Source organism: Phyllostomus hastatus, unplaced genomic scaffold (genome assembly GCF_019186645.2).
Source record: "Phyllostomus hastatus isolate PE091 unplaced genomic scaffold, TTU_PhHast_1.1 phas_scaffold_78, whole genome shotgun sequence".
Classification (NCBI taxonomy): Eukaryota; Metazoa; Chordata; class Mammalia; order Chiroptera; family Phyllostomidae; genus Phyllostomus; species Phyllostomus hastatus.
The window spans coordinates 98,879,174-98,902,118 of NW_025334041.1; the positions used below are offsets into that span (position 1 = coordinate 98,879,174).

At 42.2% G+C, this 22,945-nt stretch overlaps 1 protein-coding gene across 1 annotated transcript in view; it reads right to left on the minus strand.

Annotated features, from left to right (window-relative positions):
• The window catches only part of LOC123811340 (echinoderm microtubule-associated protein-like 6), a 126,890-nt gene that overhangs the window by 42,014 nt on the left and 61,931 nt on the right, over window positions 1–22,945 (minus strand). Inside the window, exon 3 of the mRNA XM_045827296.1 lies at window positions 1,984–2,143. Within this exon, the coding sequence (XP_045683252.1) occupies window positions 1,984–2,143 (160 nt within the window). The remainder of the gene's footprint in view (window positions 1–1,983; window positions 2,144–22,945) is intronic.

Sequence of the window (22,945 nt, forward strand, 5' to 3'; positions counted from 1 at the left end):
AAACAGCAATTTTCAACCAGCGTGCTGTGGCACACTGGTGTGCTACAAGAATTTTTAAAATGTGCAATACCTACCTATTTAGTCAAGGGCACTTCTCTTCCCTTAGACTGTCAAACAAAATGACAACAGCCAGCCGATATGAATGAATCAAAATCATACCTATTTTTTGTCAGACTGGCAAAAATTATGGTGTGCTCCCGAATTGCAGCAATTAGTTTGTGTGCCATGAGATGGAAAAGGTCGAATATTATTGCTTTAGAACCGATTCTGATAAAGAATGTTTGCTAGAAAAACGCAACCAAAATCAGATTGAGAATGTGAATTTAAGAATGCATCCAAGCACACATTTACACCTGTATGTGCATGTGCGTCCTGACACATTCATTCAGTTTAGTCAGGAAGTCCATAACTTCAAACAAAAGTCACTAACCAGCTTTTTGTCTTTAGATGTAGATATGCAATGGAATGTAGGCATTATCCTCACTAAATTAGATGAGATTACAATGTAGTAAAATCAAAAACAGATATGCCAGAGGTCTACATTGTAGTGAATCTGGTTCTGGAAAGAAAAATGAATAATGATCACTACTCCCTCAAAGTAGAATGCCGGTACGCCAATGTTAATTTTAAAAAGTGACTCAAACCAGGTCAAGTCTTACAATCCACTGGACTTCATACAAAACTTCAAGTTTGGTCAAGCATCTGTGAATAATTTGACAGGTCTTTCCACAGCACAGGCTTACAGAATTCTGAACTTTGACAAAAATTGGATTGAAGACATTACCTGACAGAAATGCAGAAGGTTTAAAAAAAAAGAGTAAAAGTGGCCTAGGAACACGGACAAGGCCGGGGGGGGGAGGCAAGGCAGTGGGAGCCAGGAATGACCCCTCGATATCTCCACTCCTTTCCCCAACATAGTTTTAAAATTGAGATACAATCGACCTCTGTGACATATAACCAAACCTTTTCTGCCAAGTGTTGCTGGAAGTCAAGGAAAAGACAGAAACCTTGTTGGGGCCACTGGGAAGGCTTCATGAAGACCTATGAAGTTTGTGGAAGAATGAGTTACTTTAAGGGGCAAAGAGGCTAGACAGGACAGCCTGAGGGGGCCCACAGGTGCGAAGAGCAAGGGCTGGTGGAGGACCCCTGCTCACCTGTCCAGTTCGACCACAAGGGGATAGTGAAGGCAAGGCTGGAGAAGCTGGTGAGCCTGGAATGCCCAGCTACAAAATGTGGACTTGGTTCAATGGGTACCCTAAGGTTTCTTGTTTTTAAACAATTCTCTGACACTTCTTTTTCCAGTTCGTGAGATGTATTATCAAGAAATTTACTGTGTTGAGACCAGTTACGAGGTTGTTTAAGCTGTCAGGTAAGACACGGAGTTGGAACTTACAGGATGGTGGCAGAGAGGAAGGGATGGAGAGGATGAACGTCAGAGCTACTGTAAAACTAACACACACGCAGCAGCGACTGCCTGAATTCTGGGGGAGTGGGTAAGGAGACTTTGTTAGAAGTGACCTCAAGGGAAACAGTCCAAGAGAACCTTCTCAGTGGATTATTAGGAGATGAGGTAATCTTCTGAAAGCAAGGGGAACCAAGGTGATGCTCAGGGTGTGAGGTCTGTGGAACAGGTTTGGTCCAACCCTTATTCCAAATAGGAAGCTAACAATGGAAGACAAAGCGGAATTGCTGAGCAGAATTGCTGAGTCATGATGGACGTGGTCAGCATGAGTTCAGGACTTCCTCCCTGAGGCTTTTTAACCAGATGCTGAGAGTGGGGACAGACCTCAATGGGCTTATTCAGGGCTGGGTGTCAGTGCCACAAGCTCGGAAAAGGCTCAAACAGATGAAGACCCTCAGAGGCTGCCAAGGGGCGACAGCAAGGGCTGATAGACCTTCTAAGTCTATAGGCTACGGGAATCATAATTCTAAGCAACCTATGAGAAATCATTAAAGAAAATGAAAATAGAAAAAGATACACACCTGTCCATCTGAGTCAAAAGCCAGGCAGGCGACTCCATGCGTATGGACATCTTTAAGGATAGACACGGTCTGGACATTATAGGAATCCCATATACATATATATGGCTCCTTCCCAACTTGGCCAGTTGCAACGAGAGTTTTATCTGGGTGTAAGGCAAGGCTGGAAAAGAAAAAGGGCTCTTTTCGCATCCTCTGCTGAACACAGTCAAGAAAAACACCGATCATCTTTTATCTACATTTATTTCCCATTTTAATCATCTAACAGGAAAATCTGAACTATACCCCCCACAAATAACTAATTACTCAATTGGTCTAAATATATATGTTCAACTTTCACAAGGAGGCTTGGCACAATTTAACAATGGTTTCATCTGATTTTACCCACTTGCTTACCTTGAAAATGGGACACTGTCAGGATTATAATTCTATGATTCTGTGATTAGAGAATCTTCTGTATGGTTCTGCTTTATGACATGATGTTTACTCACTGATTTTGAAAATATCATTCAGCTTTCAAGCTAGCTTTTGACTTTAGTTTAGGGGAACTGCTGTTGTTAGGACAAAGTGCACTTCTCAGGGTTAACTAAACCTGCTGGAGATGCCACGCACCACGCTCATTAGGGGTTCAAAGCACGGAGGGGTCCAGAGTCAAGTGCTGCTTCTGTGGCCATAGATCATGTATTTGAAATGAAATTGTCTATTTTACATCAATTACTGTGACACCAAGAGAACCGCTAATTACTACGCTTGTGTTTTTGTGCAGCATTTTCCCTCTGCAGTCCAATCAAAATAAAACTCTGTCAAACACCAACCAGAATTTCTAGGAGTCTGTAGCAGCCAAGAGGGAGAAATGTTATCATTACTACTTCCAGCTGAGAAATCACTCTCATGTTTTAAATTCACTGTATAAAGAAGTTGTGCCTTTCTAAAAATAGGTATTGGGAATTGAAAACAGAACAAAAAAGAGCACATTACCTATATTTGAAAAAACTAGCAGATGACTGTTTACCTAGTAACAAAAGTCGGATTTTCCCCCTTTCTAATTTCAGCATGGCTTTAGTAAGAGTACACGCTCTGGAATCAGACACCTGGATTTGCACATTGGCTGCCCTTTACTACCTCTGGTTGCTTGAACGTATTGCTTTAACTCTTTTGCCTCGGGTTCCTCGGCTATAAAATGAAGATACTATATTAAAATAGGTAACTTAATGACTGTAGAGCATTTAGCACAGGACCCAGCACAAAGTGAGCCCTTGATGCAAGCTCTTTATCACCACCACTCGTGTAACTGGAGTCAGATAGGTAACAACCGACATCACTAAGTCTCTGTGGACACGGTGTGCCTTTGAAACACAAACTGCTTCCTGGTTCTCTCCTGGCTCCGTGCGTGGTCCCCACAATTCTGCAGCTACCAAGCACCATAGCATGTCACAGTGGTCCCTTCCTGGGCCACCCACCAAACCTAGTGCCATCTACTGCAGAAGACCCCTGAGTACCACCCAGCCCCTCACCGACAGGCCTCCCCAGGCAGTGTACCCTGGAGCCGAGTACAGCTTGTCTTCCCAGGGGCTCCCCTCGCCCCACCCCACATGTCTGCAGTCCAGGCACTGCCTCGAAGCTGGAAGTCTGCCCCACTTGCACCCTCCTGTCAGGGCTGGGTGCCGCACCGGGTTTACGTTTTATTTTTTTAGGCAAACAAGGTGCAGTGAGAACGCACAGGGGCGCACTGTGGCTCCAGCTGTGCTGGGTAGTGAGTGCAGGTCCCAAAGGAGTGTCGGAGAGGTTCGAAGAACAGTAAAATCAGGCCCCAGGTGCTGTGGCCACGACCTCTCTCCCCAGAGGAACCCAGACCTCACGGGATCTCACGAGTTCCACGGGGCCAGCAGAGGAATCCTGAGATGAGAAACACCTGGGTGCCCCAGGTACCGGAGTCTCTTCCTTACTGACTTGTCAGTAAGGTGCCTGGCTCACATGGCCTGTTAAGCCAACCCCAATCCTCCTTGATGCGTCACCTTTCCCCTGAACCCCACAGCCGAATCACAGCGCAGGGCACCTGGCCCCACCTGCTGCCAGGTGTTGGGGACCAGGCTCTGGCTTAAAAGCTGTGCAGAGGCAGACTGGGCAATCACTAACTGTGTGAAGGCCGCAAGTCTATCTCCTCCCAGGACGAAGGCTTTGGGGCATCGACGTGGGCTTCTGGTTCGGCCACTGGGGCCCCATCCAACATTTCCCGAGGTCCAGGGCTGCAGCAACCCAAGCACACTGCTTCATTGCACATCCTTGCAGCCGGTTATTTCCCAGGCAGCAGCAGCAGCGAGGTGTCTAGAATTTGTTCCGGGAGTCCATCACTGCCTGTTTCTGGAGACTTTTCCCAGAAGAACAGTCTCTACACATTGCTCTCTCCTTCTGACAGTGAGCCTCTTCACTCAAGCCCTTTCTTCAGGAAATGTTCTCCTCTGGCAAACACCCCGGCAGGGATGCCCATGGGTTTAGGTGGGGCCTAGGCAGAGGGTGTGGGGTTTCCCAGGAAGGCAAGGCTTTGCAGCTTCAGCTGAGTAGCAGGGAGTGCGGGAGGGTCCTGAGGGAGGGGCAGGAGAGGATAGGCCAGGATGCACTGAGCATCAGGGGAGGCTCAGGGAATAACTCACGCCCCAGGTGTGGCTGCTGAGACCACTCTTCCCAGAGGAAGCCCCATCTCTCAGAATCTAGGGAGTTCTAAGCGCTGGCAGAGGAGTCCTGGCAAGAGAAACACCTGGGAGCCCGTATCTGAGCTGTGTAACAAGTGCTTGCTGGAAAGCGTATCCTTAGGAATCTTCATAAGGAGTGATATGAAAAGATAACACATACAGAGGCAGAGCTTTGTCACAATAGATGAATGCAAGAAGCTTTTATGCTTGTAGAGCACTTCGGCCTTCAGACTTGATGAGCAGTGACCAAAAAGGTATAAAATGACCCTCCCAATCTTACTTTTGTTGAGGCATCTTTTATCTTTGGCATTTGATGGTATCTAGATGTCCTAGAAAATCACAAGATAAGTGGATGGAAGAAGTCTGTAAACACCTAATGACAAACTGGTATATGTATTTTAGCTCGTTCATTCAACAAACCCTTATTTAAGTATCGAAGAAATATCAGGGGTACCATTATAAATACATAAACGGAAAATGCACTGCCCAAGAAGTTCAGCCTATGCAGAAGGACAGACATGTGAATAAATAATGAAATGTCAATACATACACACAAGGACATAAAAAGATGGAGGACAGAGGACGGGGTGACCAGCTGCCCAAGACTTTTACGAAAATATGAGTCCATATGACAGACAAGGTGCCAAGGGCGTCCGTGTGGAAAGACAAAGTCCACAGTTAAAGCCTTGCTGAGAGCAGCAGGAAACGAGATGGGCAGATGAGCGGGGGTGGTCACGAAAGCCCTCAGAGGCTGGCCAGGAAGTTCGGGCGCCACTGACAATTACTAGCAGGACACAGCGCAAACAGGTTCACATGTTAGGAAGGTAACCCTGGCAGCAGGGAGGCACAGCGGGAAGCACAGATAGGGAGGGGTGTGAGGAGAGGAGGCAGGGAGGCCAGATAGGACTCGGTGAGAGACAGCAAGGCAACACGGGGGTAGAGGGGATGGAAAGGATGAGTTTGGGCAGTGGCCCCCAACCTTTTTGGCATCCGGGACCGGCTTTGTGGAAGACCACTTTTCCACAGACACGGGGTGGGGATTGTTTCAGGACGATTCAAGCGCAATACATTCAAGCTCACCTCCTGCTGTGCGGCCCAGTTCCTAACAGGCCCGGACTGGTGCTGGTCCTAGCCCCAGAGGTTGGGGACCCCTGTGTCAATGGGTATTTAAGAGAAAGAGAGGGGGAAAGGTTGAGAATGTTTGAGGCTAAGCAAAACCTTAAGCATGTCCAAGTTGCCAGAATTTTTTTGCTTCGGTAACTGGGTGGATAAGGCCCAGAGCTTGGCAGCATTTGAGTTGGAAGACTACGAACCTGATCCTGGGGAAATGGCCTTAACTCCATCTGATTTTTAGTGGGGACACCGAGGAGACTCCTCAGGTCTGCAGTCCTGTGGGGTATGGGGAAGGGGGTTTGACTAGACTGTACGCTCCAGGAGGGCAGGGCAGTTTCTATCGCTCTGTACACAGTTCCCGAAACATCCTACAGCAGAGGCGGCATTAACTAAGCGCTTGCTGGCCCTGGCTGGGGGTCTCGGATGGTTGGAGCACCCACCTGTATACGAAAGGTTGTGGGCACGTATAGGAGGAAACCGGTGGGTGTTTCTCTCTCTCTCTAAATCTGTTAATATATCCTCGGATGAGGATTAAGAAAAATAATAAAAAACAGACACACACAATGCTTGCTGAGGAAGAAGTGAATGATCCCATTTCTGGGCCGGCTTACCTCTCCCCTCACTGCCCACAGCAGGTCCTGCCTCGGGGCTGGGAAATGAAGGGCAGTGGGCACACTGCCCCTAAACGGTCAGAGGCACTTTCAAGAGACATAAAGGAAACTGTTTGGCCGTGATCAAAGCTTCTAGTTAAAAATGCTTAGAATGCTGGGTAGATCCCCGAGGTTCAGAATCACCCAGAATTAAAAAGAAAAAAGTCCTAGGTCATCATCTTAATATGATTTCACGATCATATTCCGTGAATGAAGGGGGAAATGAATGAAGGGGGAAATGAAATAGACAGTTTTCAACAAATCCTTAAAGAGGCCTTCAAAATAATTTATCGTAAGTTATTCAATTAGCAGTGTGACCTAAAATTATCCCATTGTGGATTTGAAGTATTTTTACTCTGGTTATTATCATTTTTTTCATTCATAGTAAAGCTCACAAATTTATCACGGTTATGGAAAAGTTCACCTTGGAATTTTTCTTGTTTTGTTATTTGCTGTTTGCGGGGTGGGGTTTTTTTCTTTTCTTTTCTTTTCCTGCCAGAAGCTCCTTTACACTGTCCTTTAAATCACCTCTTCCCAGCACATGATACATTGACCATCCCTCCTTTGCCATTTGAATACATTAACAAAATTATCAATTTCTCTTCTTCTAAGCCAAGAGTCTTTGACCTCATTTCTCTGGCTTGCATGCGACATGATTGCTTAAAATGACTCATAATGTGCCTATTTATCCATGTCCATGTCAAGCAAAGCGGGTGCAGAAAATCACTTTGTTACTTGGCCAACAGTTAACTTTCCCATCAGCTTCCCAGAAACTTCACTCCTTTCATCTGTCCGGGTAACACAGTGACAGCATCCATGTGTCTTCCAGAGCACAGCCCAGCGGCATTTACTTTTGTTTTAAATTTGTCATCTCATTTCACCGGCATTTTTTATATCTCATAAGAGAGAGAGAGAGAATGAAGCATGACCAACTTTCATCTCTGGACTTGCAGGAGCGTAATATAAGGGACCAGTCATGGCGCAGCTGCTGAGGCACTTCTTTTAAAAGCAGGTTTGAAGCATCTCTTCCCTTTACCCAATGTCTCTTCGTTTAGGAATTCAGGAAGTTCATAAAAAGTCACTTTGGCCCTGGCCGGGTTGGTTGGAGGGAGAGTTGTCCTGTGAACTGAGGAGTTGCAGGTTTGATTCCTGGTCAGGGTGTGTTTACGGGTTTGGTCCTGCGGTCCAGGCGTGTATGATAGGCGACCAATACATGTTTCTCTCCTTTTCTCTCAAATCAGTGAGCATGTCCTCAGGCAAGGATTAAAAAATAAATCATTTTGAGCAGGATCTGTTTTCATCTACTCTCAAAACATCTTTTGAAACTTTAGTTCAGAAGCATCTAAATTACAGATATGAAAATACACTGATATATATATATATTCCTTTGCCATTTGATATATATATATATCAAATTTGATATATATATATATTTGATATATATATATATATATATATATATTCCTCATATAAAACCAAATCCACCCCTCCTGCATACTTTGAAACTTTTCTTTGCTCCTTCCACAGGGTGCCCTGAGCCTAAGAAGCTAACCTACAGTAATGCCTTTAGGCCAGACAACAGATTAAGAGAGGGTGGGTCCCCTTATCCCATTAAGGGTCCCCATGCAAAGAATCACGACCCCTGAATTCCTTCTGATGAGATTTCATGAGAAATGACCGACTACTGTGTCCTTCCTGGGAGGAAATCACAGAAGTGGAAAGTACCACTACTACACAAAATACCCGTTTTGCTCTGGGCTTCCCTTCATCTCCTTTTCCACATCATAACGCCATGGACCTTTCTGCGACGGACTGGAAGCACTGATACTACTTATTTATATTTTAAGTCTGTCTGCCATTTGAGACTCCTCTGCTTTTCTAAGAAAAGTTGCACTTGGCAAATTTTGAAAATTATCACAGTCACAACAGCAATGTCTTAATATGGAAACTTTAAAAATTGACTCCCTTTCACTGAGTGTCTGAGTACAAGGCAGGTCTCATTCCAGACCCACGTGAGAGGGTTTGGTGTCATTCTAGTTCTTGGTTCATTGTGGTGATCCCATCTTACACTCGGCTACAAAAAGGGATCAAGCTTTTAGAGAACTACTTTCCTCCGTGTACATATAAATCTAGTTCCATTGGGAAATCCCATTATTCTGTTACCATAGCAATAGAAAGCACTGCGGAGAAGGATTTTCATCACCCTGTCTAGGAGAGGGAATTGATTTGTTTCTCCAGGATGCCAAGAGGGCAAAAACATGTCTTTCTGGTGTCAGATAAGATCAGGAAGATTTCTAAATATGTTGTGTGGGAAGCATATGAGAATGAACAGGGTCATGGAAAGAGGCAGCCTTGTTTATGAGGTTAAACAAAAAACACCAATCAACACCCATCATTCTTGATTCCTGAAGGCAAAAAATTATATGTGCGTGCTTGTTCCAAATGCAGCATTTAAAAATGTTCATGATTCTGACTTCACCTTTTAAAGCCTCATTTCACTTTTGCCCAGGTTGCTTCACTGATTCTGTAATAATTTTGTATGTTAGCATATATACAAGGTCCGGCACAAATAACATCCCTCTTTACTACAAAATCTTTTATTACAAAATCATAAGCATGTAATTCTGTAACATAACAATATCACACTCAAGCACACCATATGGAATTTTAGGTGAAATGTTCAAATTAAAACTATAAATTATTACACCCATATTATGACACCCATATTATTACCCTACAACCACACTCAAGCAGGCATTACTTCTGCTGGACCCTGTATTTAATTGCCTCGCCAGGAAAGTATGAGAAAGTCTTCTCCCTCTTCCCTGAAGATAACCCTGAGAGAACTTTTCCAGCATTGGAGCTATAAGTATTGCACATTGAGGTGATGAGGCTGAACTGTGCGGGGGCAGTGGGGAAGGCCGTTTCTTCCCAAGCTGAGGAGGAAATGGCCCAACCTCAGTGGATGCTCACCTGTGAGGTGAACAAAGGCACAGGAAGGCTTTATTTGAACACAGTGGCCTGGAGGTACTGCAGCCTCAGGTGGGATGCCTGTACTCCAGTCCTGCTTGGTCCCTAGGGTTGCACTTGGCCCTGGAGTACCACTGCTGGGACCATGATCTCATCTGACATCACAGAGAGGGCCCCACCTTCCTGGTGGGCTGAATGGGGATGAGCAGAAGGGTTAGCCATGTGGATGGACCACCATGTTCCTGAACTGTATAAGCCCCTGTAAATCCATGGTTAGGTAGTGGTCCCTCACTGACAACTTTGATGAATGGTACATCTAACAAGAATGAATGTCATTTATAAAAATAAAGACATGCTACATATCTTGCATGCTGAGTGTTTCCAAACCCATGTTGGAATGAAGCTATTAAATATATTCTAGCAATACCTTAATATCACATAAAAAAATGTGGCTGGGCTGCCTGGGACGGAAGCAGGTGGCAGCATGCTGCAGCCAGCCTGGACGGACCAGCAGGAACAGTTAAATTTTAGCAATTTTGTGAATCAATTGTTAATTATGGCCACTGTTAAAAATTAAATTATATAAACTTCAAACTAAACAAATCATATTAAAAACAATGTTTATATATAGTAAATCTTATCACTTCTTAATTATCTTACTACATTTTTACTAACCAGAATCTTGAGGTTATTTATCGCTATCTTCCCTGTGTGGCAGAAACAGTGGAGTGATGTGCTACTGAACACCTCTTTCCAACTCTGTTTTCGGCAATGCCACATTAGTGGTTTGGAACCAGCCACAGTGGGAGTATTCACTGTATTTTGCTGTGTATAACAAGTACTTTTTTGCTCAAATGCTTGAGGGAAAAATAAGGGTGCACATTATATATGGGGTAGTACCTGAAATACCTTGTATTCGTTCTTGCGTTTTGTAATTATTTGTTACATAAAGTTTCTTGTACCATAATATGTTAAAAACTAAATACTAAAATTCCTTTATGATATGAAAAAGTACCTAAGTATAAATAAATAAATAAACAAATAATTGAATTTAAAAATTAAAACAAAAGATGTTTTCCCTAAAAGTTTGGGCCAAAAATGTGGGTGTGCATTACACACAGGAGCTCATTATACATGGCGGAAATTATACAATACAGAACATCACAGAAATCGACAAATGCTACAGATCAGGGCTTGGTTCATTGTTTTGTTGATTGTCTAGACTTAAGACATAGAAGAATAAAATGTTAATAGTGCAGTAGAAATTTAAAAGTGTGTCACGTCTAGCTGTTATATTGTAAAAAAAAATTAAAAATTTAGAGGATGGTCTTCCAATATTCAAAAAGTATCATCCAGTTCAGCAAAGAAGTCACATCACTGATAAGTGATTCAAGTTCTGACATATGTCTTTGTTGTTCCACGTTTGTCTAATTGACATAAATGAAAATGTGAACGAGCACTCAGACTGGGACTACACTCGTCTGTCATTGATGTGAGGGACTTCCTTTCTGACCCAGATGCAGTCCAGCTTTTAGTCCTCATCTCCAGTCACCAAATCACAGCCGTGCAGCAGCCACAGGCGGGCCAAACAGGAGTCCGGCAAAGATCAACAACGGCATTCTATGAGAACTGATTGGCTATGCGGAATTTACAATACAGACTATTATATAATTTATTATTTGTAAATTGTGTACTACGTGTCATTTACAACAGTAAAATTTGTAACAAACTATGGGTGTCTCCTCTTGGAGAGCTGGTTGTTAAACAGTTACCATTACATCACAGAAGCATATCTCCTCTATTTATTAGCATTTAATAGTTTCTCATAATTCACCTTCAAGAAATGACTCAACCTCTCTATGCCTCAGTTTCTCATTCATAAAGTGGGAATAAAAAATGGTACCTACCTGAAAGAAGGTAGGTATTATTTAGGATTTAATAAATCCTAAAGCAGTAGTTAATATTGCTTAAAACACACTGATCACTAGTAGGCGGTATTATTAAGTAAGTGCCATGTGATAGAATCTGCTCGAAACAAACACACGTGGAAGCTAACCCCAGAAGACTGACATTCTAAGCCAGGAAAACTCATGCACATAGAGAGCTGCTGTGAACTAACCTCCAAACTTTAAAAATAAGAGGTAGGGGGATAACAGGGGAAAGAAGGGGAAGGTTCACGTCAAGGAACATGTAAAAAGGACCCAAGGACAACGCTGGGAGGAGGGAGGGGGGAGGACTGGATGTGGGAGGTGAGGGGGTAGAGCAGGGGAGCGTAATGGGAGAAAAATGGGAAACATTGTAATTGAACAACAATAAAAAGAAAGCACTATCATCTGAGAATTGAACTGGTCATCCTAAGGAGAAAGTATCCTAGGCAAGAAGAGCGTTTGGAAATCTTGTTAATTGTGACGACAGTAAGAGCATCTGGATTTAACTACTGAAATCAATCAGTCTGAGTAAAGGCATGATGCCTTTGCAAAAAGGAGTCAGAATTAAAACAGCAGAGCATTGGCATAGGGACCGACACAGGCACCGGCTGGACAGAGCTGAGTCCAGATCCTGACCACACCTCATGGCCGACTGTTTTCCCAAAAAGTTGTTAAGGTAACTCAAAGCAGGAAGGACAGTTTTTCAACAAACAGTTCTGGAACAATCGGACATCCACATGGAAAAGAAATGAACCTCAACACTTACATCTTGTCATTCATGAAAATTACCTCAAATGACTTGAAGTCTAAATTTAGGAGCTAAAACTATACAATTGATAGGAAAAATAACGCATGAGGAAGTCTTTGTGACCTTTGAAAGATGATGGTTTCTTTGAGAAGAAACAAAAAAAGCATGAACCATAAGAGAAAAAACATGATAAACTGGACTTCAAAATTAAAACCTCTCTTTGAAAGACACCTCCAGGAAAACGAAAGGGCAGAACACATAAGGAATGTTTTCACTTAAACAGTACGAAGGCAACCCAACTTAAAGCGCGGCCCGAAGGCTGGAACACCGTCCAGGACACCGACAGGAGGAAGACCCGCAGCACCGAGCGCTGCTGAGGCCGTGGGGCGGCTGGGGCGCAGGCGCACTGCTGTCGGGAAGGTGAGACGAGGAACCGCTTCCGGAAAGTGGCTTGGCAGTTTCTTATAAGCTTAAACATACACTTACTATGTGACTAAGCAATTCCACTTCTATTTACCCAAGGGAAATAAAAAATATATCTAAACAAGGACTTACATGCAGATGTTCACAGGAGCTTTATTTATAATAGCCAAAAACTGGAAACGCCTGAAATGTCCATTCACAAGTAAATAGATACGTGAATTATTTCATAATCATGCCATGGAATTGTTTTCAGCAATGAGAGCGAAAGAGCACAACAACACGGATGAATCTCGGAAATACTCTACTGAGTGAAAGAGTTCTGGAGCGTTCATAAGGACGTTCATGTCACTAATATCGTGATCATCCAAAGCTGGGAGCCAAGAGACACTGCTCATAGTTGATAGTATATACCAGAAGCAAAGGAATAAAAATATAACTTAAAGCTACTGAGATAAAATGTTAAGGGAATAAAAAATAATAAAGCAACCCTTTAAGGAGAAGAAGGGAAGGGATGTAAGGATGGTATCTGCAAGCTACATCCTCACGCATCTTAAAAGGAAGTTAGTCATGTCTGAGATGGGTAAGTCAAGAAATACCAACTAGTTGTATCATATTGCTTTGAGATGTGGAAGTAACCACCAGAAGGAACAGTCAGAAGAACTAAAAGTGTTTCTTTGGCAAGTGAATTAGGGATGGGAAAGGATAGGGGTGGGGGCAGTTCTTCATTATATGGCTTGTAATTTTTGATTAATATATTAATATTGCTTTGATACAAACATAAAAGTTAAAACAAATTAAAGCAAAAAAGTTACAGAAAAATACAATTAACTTATGTAAAAAAAAAAGTGGTTTAAAAACCTTCCACAGGCAGAAAAGAGGAAGGGATGTCTGATAACTACACGGATTGGATTTCTCACCCCCAGATGTTCTCACCAAGTATAATTGTTACTGATAAAGGGAGTTTGATCAACATGACTAGTCTTACAATCCATTCTCTGAAAAAGGAGAAGTACTGCCTTAAGACTGTAACACAACAATTTGATAATGAGAAGCTTCAGTAATGAAAGGGATCTCTGTGAAACCCAGCTTTTTGGAGCTATTCATGCCTTTTCTCCTCTTTAAGCAAGGGGCATGACTCAAGCATCGAGGCCTATATTTGGCAGAAGTCCTGTTAATTTAGGATAATTAAATGTGCCAGTCATGTGTTTCGGTAAGGTCTGACTAAATACTTTAGAAAAGTCATTAGCGAGTCCATCTGGTCTAGTGGTTTGCCAGATGGCAAAATGTTACTACCTCTATTCCTTCTGCTCTCGGAATATTCTACCTCTGTTGCAGAATAACGTGCAGTTATTTTCAGGGTAAGTCTTAATTTGCTGGTTTACATTATCGAGGGAAGTGGAAGGCAAGCCCGACAACTGTGTTACACTATGCCAACTGAGCCACGAGATTTCAAGGCCTATTGTTCTATTGTTGAATTCAAAATTATTTTATCATGTCCATTTCTTCAGAATGTTTTACATTGAACATTTTAGACAGTGCTCCATTTGTGATGAGACAGTCAAAAGGACAGGGAGAAGTAACCAGCCATGTTTCCCACCCATGACATGATAATGCTGCAAGATGAGGACCCTGGAAGTACTTTCTGCATCTGAATGGTCACCTAAGTGGAAAGGTAGCCAGTTTTGAATCGTTTTACATTACACAGTTGCATAGTTTTGTGAGGATGCTTTAAAACGATGATCTTAAAATTGTTTTGGTTCTTTGACCACGCAGAGTTAACCTTTAACACTTACCAATTCCCTAACCAGCTGGGCCAACATCCAAAGCATGGACGATGACAACTTTAGTACAATCACTTCACTAATCGATGTCTAAGGTAAATGCTTAAATCCAGGTGGTAACCGGAGGTTGCAGCTGCCGGAGGAGGGTCTGGGATGGCTGGGTGAAGGTGCAAAGCAAAGACAGAGCCCAGGAAAGAGCCCAACATTTTACTGCCACTGTGCACCTCCAACCCCTCAAATATATTCTAGGGCTATGCATTAGGTTGAGCAGAAGCCCCACTCTTTCCTAGTAAGGCCAGATTTGCATACATAATTAGCTGACTTCAGTGACCAATCACTGATGGAACTGATGGACCTGGGAGCAAGACTACCACAGCACTGCAACTTCCACACTTGGGGCTTCAGTTTTTATTTTGCTCTCTTCTTCCTTTGTTTTTACTTTATCCTTCTTCCTTTCCTGCTTACCTTTCCCTTCAAGGTTTTCCCTGTCTTTACATTGCCTTTGTATTTTATCCAGCCTTCGTCTGTGTGTTTGGAGAGGAGCAGGGAGGGTGGGAAGGCATGTGTCTGTCACCCCAGGCCCCCAAGTTGCCTGATCTGGAAGCCCATGCTTGACTCTTGACCGCCACCCTCAATTCTAAGCAGCTGTGCTTCTATCACCCTGGAACTACCACTGTGAACTTGGCATCAGTGACTAATTAAAATTTCTTTTAAGTTTCCATATGTGTAAGAACAGCTGTGTTTCCACTGAGAAGAGACAGTTGCACAGGGATCCTCCTCCCACTCTGCCCCCAGCCACTATTGCTCATCACTGCAGACACCTTCAGTGCAGTTGTGGGCAATGGCTGGAAAAATAGAACGGAACTCAGGATCACCTATCTGCGCATCATCTATGTCCCTCGGTAAAGCAAGAATCTGTGGTCCCAGAGGCCCAGCATCAGCACATTGGCTTCTTCATGTGGGTCTGAATTAAGGTGAGAAAGAGGTGATTTCCATAAGAAAGTGCTGAGCAAGGGCTGAACAAGAGCCTTGCACCTCTGCCCTCAGGAAACCAGCTACCTAAGGGTACTCACTATCAAACCTCCTGGCTCTCAGGGCAAGGACTCCCTGAAGCTTGGACTCTGCCCTGCCAGAAGAGATGAGAAGAGGAACACCCTCCCCATGACTGGGCTCTCAAAAGACTGGCATGGAACCTCTAAAACGTTTCTCAAGATGTCCCTCACTTCACTTATTTTTTTGACTGCTTGATCTATCAACCACAGAAAGGAGTGCCAATATCTCCCACTGACTGCGAATGTACCATTTTCTCCAAGTAGTTCTGCCGAGTCTTGCTTTACATTTTTTAGGCTACATTATTAGGTACATACAGTAAGCTTAGGCCTTTTAATTTCCTGCTAAAAAGCTTTGTCATCATGCAGTTACTCTCTTTATCTCTTAGCATTTGATCAGGCTTTGAATTCTATTTTATGAGATATTAATTGAGCCACATCAGCTTCCTTTTGGCTAGAACTTGTCTGGTATATCTATCCTAAATGTTACTTTCCACTTTTCTGTGTCCTTAACTTTTAGGGGCATCTTTTGCAAAAGGATACTGCTGGATTTTTTCATCCCAAGTGAAAGTCTGCATCTATTAACTGGAGAGTTCCATCTATTTGTAGTTAGTGTAATCATTGAAATGTTGAAATTTATTTTTACCACTTATTTTATGCACTATTCATCCTATTTGTTCTTTTCTAGTGTTTCTTCCCTTTTTAAAAATCTTTTAAAATTTATTTTTCTCATTCTTTTTTTCTGTTCTCCTAGTTTATAAAGTTGTTGGTTCTTTTTCTGTTTTTTTTTTTAGTGATTACCTAGAATGTTAGCATGCACTCCTATAAAAATCTAAAGTTAAGAGTTACTTGTCCTTTCCTCTTTAACCATGTAAGGGCTTGAGAACACTTTAACCCCTGTCTTTCTTGAATTATATTATAATTCTACCATTACTTTAGCTGTTTTAACTGTACAAATTACACATTATTATTATTTCATGCAATCAATGTTTAGGTAGACTAGTTATATACACATTTACCAATTACTCTGCTCACATTTCTCTTGCGTCTGAGACATTTTATCTGGGATCATTTTCTTTCCACCTGAAGTATGTCCTTTCATTCCTTTAGTAGAAGTCTGGAAAAATCCTCGTTTCCCTGAAAAAGTGATTACTTGTTCCTGGTCTTGAAATATAGTCTCACCAGATACAAAATTCTAATATCCCTCCTCATTCTGTCCTCCATATTTTTAAACCTGTGTCTCAGATAATTTATTCAGATATATCTTCTACTTCACTGTCTTTCTTCAATTGCATTTAATCTGCTGTTTATTTTGAAACTCTAGTGTGTTCTTTTTCAATTTTAGTTATTTCAAATAGTGTCTTCTTCAGGCTCACAGACAGAGAAATCAGACTGCTGATTGCCAGAGGGGAGGGGGGTGGTAGACTGGATGAAAAGGTGGAGGGATTAAAATGTACACGTTGGTGGTTACAGAATAGTCGCAGGGATGTAAAGTGCAGCATAGGGAATACAGTCAATAAGACTGTAATAACTGTTTGTGGTGGCAGGAGAGTATTGGAAATACCAAGGGGAAGACTTCATAAAGTGTATGACTGTCCAATCACTATGCTGTACACTGAAACCAACACAGAATAATACAAAAGTAAACTGTCATTGAAAAATGAACAAATAAGTAAATAGCGTCTTGTCCCTAATTTATAGTTGAATTCCTTCTTTTATTTCTTTAAACATATTAATCATACTCATTTCCAATATCTAAAGTCTTTGTGGACCTGATTCAGTTGCCTACTTTTCTGCTGCCTCCATTTATTTTTAAATATGTATTATAATTTTTTTTCCGAATGCTCATGCTTCTTGGGATTTTGCCTGGGGGACCTCGTGTGGACTCGAGGTAAAAAGATGTTTCTCCAGAGGGCTCACGTCTGCTTCTCAGGGCACCGGGGGCACCTGTCCTGGGATCACTCTGTGAGGTTTCGTCAGACCACAGAGGCAGCATAAATTTGCATTCCAAGCCTAAATGAGCTATCTTATGGTTATGAATTTTCAAAATTTTACTTCCCTCTTCCTCACTGATCCCTTGTGCAAGGGAGTTGTTTGTTGTTTATTCGTTTTTCCTAGTTCACTGCTACAATGTGGGCCCAGGTCTGTGGGTTTCTATCTATACCAGCATCTACCATTAGATGCCTGGTTTTATCTCTTGCCATCTACTACCCACATGTCCATCCAAATGGAAGTTCAAGAACACCAGAGTTCAGCAAATGCCCCAGAGCAAAGAGTGTCTTGAATAGGACTGATCTTTCTGGTTTTCAACCTTCACTGTATTGTTGGCTTCGAAACATTCCTTGAGTTATCAACTCAGATATAAATATAACAATATTTTTTAATTACTGTATCCAGCATTTTTAATTGTTCTCAGGGGATGGCTGTTCAGGTTATTTGACCTTGCACACTACTAAATTTATAAAGTGTATGCCTTCTTTTGCAGGCCCACTACTGCTGCTGTGGCATAGGCTCCTTCCCAGAGTTTAGAACTCATTTTGGAATCCTTCTCTGCACTTACCACAGTCTACCTGGAATCATAATTAGGCTTGTTCTGAACACATATCTCTCAGGTTGTGAGTCTATAAGGACAAATAGTGTGATTTATTGATCATTTCACAATGCCACTGTCCACCACACACACACTCACATACACTCACACATGCACATTCACCCACATTCACCCACCTACCCCCACACCCACCGGCTAATATGCTGTTGTCATCCACAGGCCACATACTGCAGAGCCCTGCACCGTGTGCAGGGAACACTCAATACAGGCTTAGTTTAGTCCAGTTTTATTTTCATCTTTTACTTCTGGTGCCTAACATAGCTAGATCCCTGTTTTTGCAAACTCTGTGATTTCTGGATTTGGCCATCATCTGGGATCTTGTTCTGAGGTCATGTTGTAATTTCATTGTTTCCTGCCCCTGATCTGTGACCCTGGTTGGAGAGAGTCTGTGTGACCGGTAAGAACTCTGACTTTGGAGTCCTACAGAGCGGCATTTGGTTCGAATCTCATCTCTCCCATCACTGACTGCAGAAGGTCAAAAGCTAAGTTATGTCTCTGGGCCTCAATCTTCTCATCGGCCGAATGGGTCCACAGGAACATAGGGTCTGGGACTCAGTGAGCACCATGAAAATCGCAGCTATAAGTGACAAGGCCCTTCAGCATGATAGCTAGAACTATCTATCTATCTAGAACTAACTACCAAGTGCACTAAATTGAAAACCTTAAATACCAGAGAAGTTACTTGTTTTAATTTCTAGATGCAGAAAATAACTGAAATAATTACCTTTTTCTCATTCTTTATCTTCTTGGAGTCATTGGTTGTAATTCTACAAGTATTTTTAAAGAATGTTAGCTACAAGATGGCAGAGGTTTTAATGTGTTTTTTTCCCATTAGTGTCGCTGACACAGCACAGTGCCTGGCATCTATGGGTGCTATATAAAGGCCTGTTGAGTGAACACACAGAGCCCCAGACACGTGCCCAGTGCTGAGATGGATGGAAGAACGCAGGAAAGGATATAGGAGCCCTTTAGGTATATAGTTCCTGTCACAAACTCTGCAGACAGGAAAGATCATGAATAATGCCATTTTGTACTCAGTATTAATAGTTCCCAGAAAATACTTACTTAAAGTTATCCAAAAGTTCAAAATACAACTTTTTAAAATGTCATTCTGAGAATGATGGCATAACATGTAAATTCACAGGGCTTCACATCCGACTAAATTTTGAAACACTGCCTATTTTATTCATTGTGATAGTTTGTACAGCAAAAATGTGGAATAACAATGAAGAGTCTTTGAAAGCCAAGAATACTGCCAACAAGCTTAATTCAAGGTCACTGATTTTCCTTTGTATTTTTTGTGCTTTCCTCAGCACAAAAGGTTCAAAGGGGTGGGGGAGAACTTTATCTAGATTATGTTATTCCACAAAAAAGAGCAGGGATGTGGAGGCAGGTCCTCTTCAATCCTGGCATCACCCTGGGGGTCAGGCACGAATAAGCTCCCACTTTAAAACTAGTGTCCCCCAGTGGGAATTCACATAGGCAGCACTTCGGTGCCCTGGCTGACCCAGCCCACTAGCATTACTCCATATTCCCAGACATGCCACAGAAAATGCAGGGCTAAGGAAAGGGGAGGAAACCGGGTACATGAATGACAACTCTATTCTAGGTCCTCAACGATTAGTGCAATGATGCTTCTTTGTTCGCCGGCTCCTGTTCCAGAGGATTCACATGTGTGGTCAAACTCAGTCCCCAAAAGGGGTTTAGCTGGGCTGGTGCTGAGGACCCTACACATCCACTGTGTAGAGAGTTAAGTAACACCCCGTCCTCCCCTCTCACCCCCCACATCTGTTTCATCAACTAAAGGCAAAAGAAAACACACTGCTTGGGGACCAAAGTACTGGACTCAGTACAGAACGCTGGCTCATCCATCCACCCATCCAAAGACCTGATTGATATGCCAGAGGCTGGCGTGGGAGTGCTGGGAGTACAGGCGGTGGCCAGGGTCGGTGGATCCGAGAGAACTTACCGTCTTGGAGGCCACACAGGTGTCCTTGAGCCAGCCTCCATGACAATTCATGCTAGTTTGAAGAAAAGTAATGGAAGCATCCACAGGGTGGGGGGTTTCTGAAGATAGTGATTCTAGAACAGGTTTAATAATGAAAGATATCTGTATTGTTTAAATGGGTACTCAAAAACATCTGGCAAAAGTGTACTCCTTAGTTCAAGCCTTATTTTCATGAAATAGTGTGTGATACATTTAACACCTAACTTCTAAGTTATTTGATCATTTCTAGGAAGCTATCTCATCCTTCTTCAAATATGAAAAAAATAAGGCATAGGGTAGTTAAGTGCCCAGAATTGTCCAGTGTAGGAGATAGTTCTGTGTGGCGTGGGCCCAGCTCCCACTCGAAGATGCACAGGACCCAAGCCCACGGATAGGTTCTTCCATGGGGAATCAGGCTTGCAATGTGCCTAGGCCACTTTGAGACTTGCTTTTTGCTAAAAACTCCCTCACCCTGAATTGAGGACATTTACTGTAAAGTAACTTCCTAAAATCCATGCTAAACCTTCCAAGGATGAGTGTAACCGGTTCAACCATTTTTGCCTTTTCATTTGCAAATATCCCTCTGCTGTGATGTGATAAGCAGCATTGGCTCCTTTGTTTTCTGTAAAAGGTAACTACCTAAAGCGAACCTGTGCATGGTAAATGAGGATCATCATGTAATGGGTGGAGAAACCCAATAAAGGCCTGTCACGATAAAGGCCATGACTTTTGCTCCCCTTGAGAGAAAAGCCGTGCTGTCCCTTTTCCTCCACCAGACTCAGTAGTCCATGTGAATGTCTCATTTCATCCATAATGACTCAGACACTGTGGGCCAGTGTCTGCATCAGTCCAGTTAGTAGTAGAGCTAATAAAACCCAGGTCTCCTGACCTCCAGAACAGCTCTGTTGCTAGCTTAAATGATTGGATTTCAAATAAGCAGCATGCCCTCTGTAGGAAGGCACCACACTAATGACTGGACTGTGAGCGAGGGATCTGAGCCGATAACAGTAACAACCATTGTCATCATTGCTAATCCTCAATATAACCTTGGAAGGTAGTTATTATTCTCACTTCATAGAGAGGGAAAGCAAGGCTCCGAATGTCTAAGCTCAGTCCACAGACTCAAGTTACCCAAACATGACTAACATAAACTTGCAAGAACATAGAGAAGCTTTCTTCAGATTTTTGGGCTAATGTAAGATAGAATTTCTTACCTCAAAAGGAAAGAAACAACTAAGTCCCCAATGTATACCAGTTGGTCTGCTACCATTTTCGCATTCACTGTTCTTTTAAGCAGTTTCTCCTGAAGAGCAGAGAGCTCCATTTAGTTAGGAGTTGAGAAAAAATTCAAACTCAGGCTTGCCTCATTCTGAAAATTTAGAGATGATTCATTTTACCTCTCTAACATCAGTTTGTTTTCCATTACACTGAGGTCAGTAAACGTTTTCTGGGAAGGGTCAGATGGTCAACCTTCCAGTCTTCGAAGGCCACAGAGCGCTGCAGTGGCCGGCATCGCTGTGGGAAAGCGGCCGTGGTCCCAGCACACCAGCGAGCACACCTGGGTTCCGATCAGAAACTTTACTTGGGGACCCCGAATATCACTTATCATTTTCACATGTCGTAAAATAGCATTCTTCTTTGTATTTTTTCATTAACAATGAAACGTAAAATGTAAAACCGTTCTTAGTTTGTGGGATCGGGCCTGTGGGCTGCTGTGTGTTGACCTACATTATAACATCCTTCTTTTGGTATCGGCCAAATGCCAACAGCCAATTAGAAAGTCCCCTTAAAAATCTAGTTTGTCAAAGGGTTATTTTACCTCTCAGCACCAAAATCCATGATTTTGACATTGGGCACTTGACTTATAAGAGAAATAACTTTCCCTTTTTATTACAATGTTTCAAACATATAAATACAAATATATATTCACATATACACATAATGTGCATATATATGACATGAAGGAAAATAAAATGAAGAATCATAGCTCATCAATGAGTTTAAGAAACACACTCGCAATGATGCTCCTGCGAGCCCCTCCCTGGTCCCTTCCTCCTCCCACCCCATGGAAACACTATCCTGAATTTTGTCCCAATTATTACCCAATATTTTTAATATTTAGTTTTATTATACATGTATGGAGTTTTGTGCTTGGACTTTATTTAAATGGTGTATTTATATGGATTCTTCTAGAACTTGCTTTCTTTCACACTTGATGTAGATGTACTGAAAGAAAGAAAAAAGAGGAGAAAAAAGAAAAAGAAAACAAATAAACAATATATTTATCCACAAGAGAATGACATATGGTACATTAAATACTGTACAGCAGTGGGTTTAAATGAAATAAAGATATATTTCTAACTAAAAATGTAAATTGGATTTCTAACACAAAACTATTGGTGCTTAAAAATAAATGCCCAAATCCTTTAAGAAACATATCATCTGGGGAGTTATCAATAACACATATAATCTGTATACATAGGGTTCCTTGATGGGGGGGGAGAGAGAGAGAGAACTCGAACATATTTTCACACCCTGAAAGTCTTTCCTCCTGTGGAAAAATGGTCTCACAGAGCCATGCCCCGGAAGCCCAAATCCAGCTGCTGGGAAGGTACGTCAGTGAATCACAGACATGACTGATGGAGACAGTCAAGTGCTATATACTATTAGTCTTCTTTTCAAGTCAGTAAAATACACAGTTCTACTAGTGCTATTGAAACTGTACATTTCTCTAATTAGAATGACTCAGGTCCTTTGCCTTCCTTTATTTAGAAAATTACCTCTATAAATTAATGTCAAAACAGACACCTCACTAATAAATCTAGAAAAATGTATTACTACAACAGTGCTGCATTAATTCACACTAATGACTTTAAAATTCACAGCAAATCACTGATTGACTTATAAATGAAAATGCCCTTAGAAATTAAAAAAAATGAAAATATAATGATATGTGTATCTTACAACTTAACGAAAAATAATATGGAGTAAAGGTAAAGCTTCAAGGATCTTTCT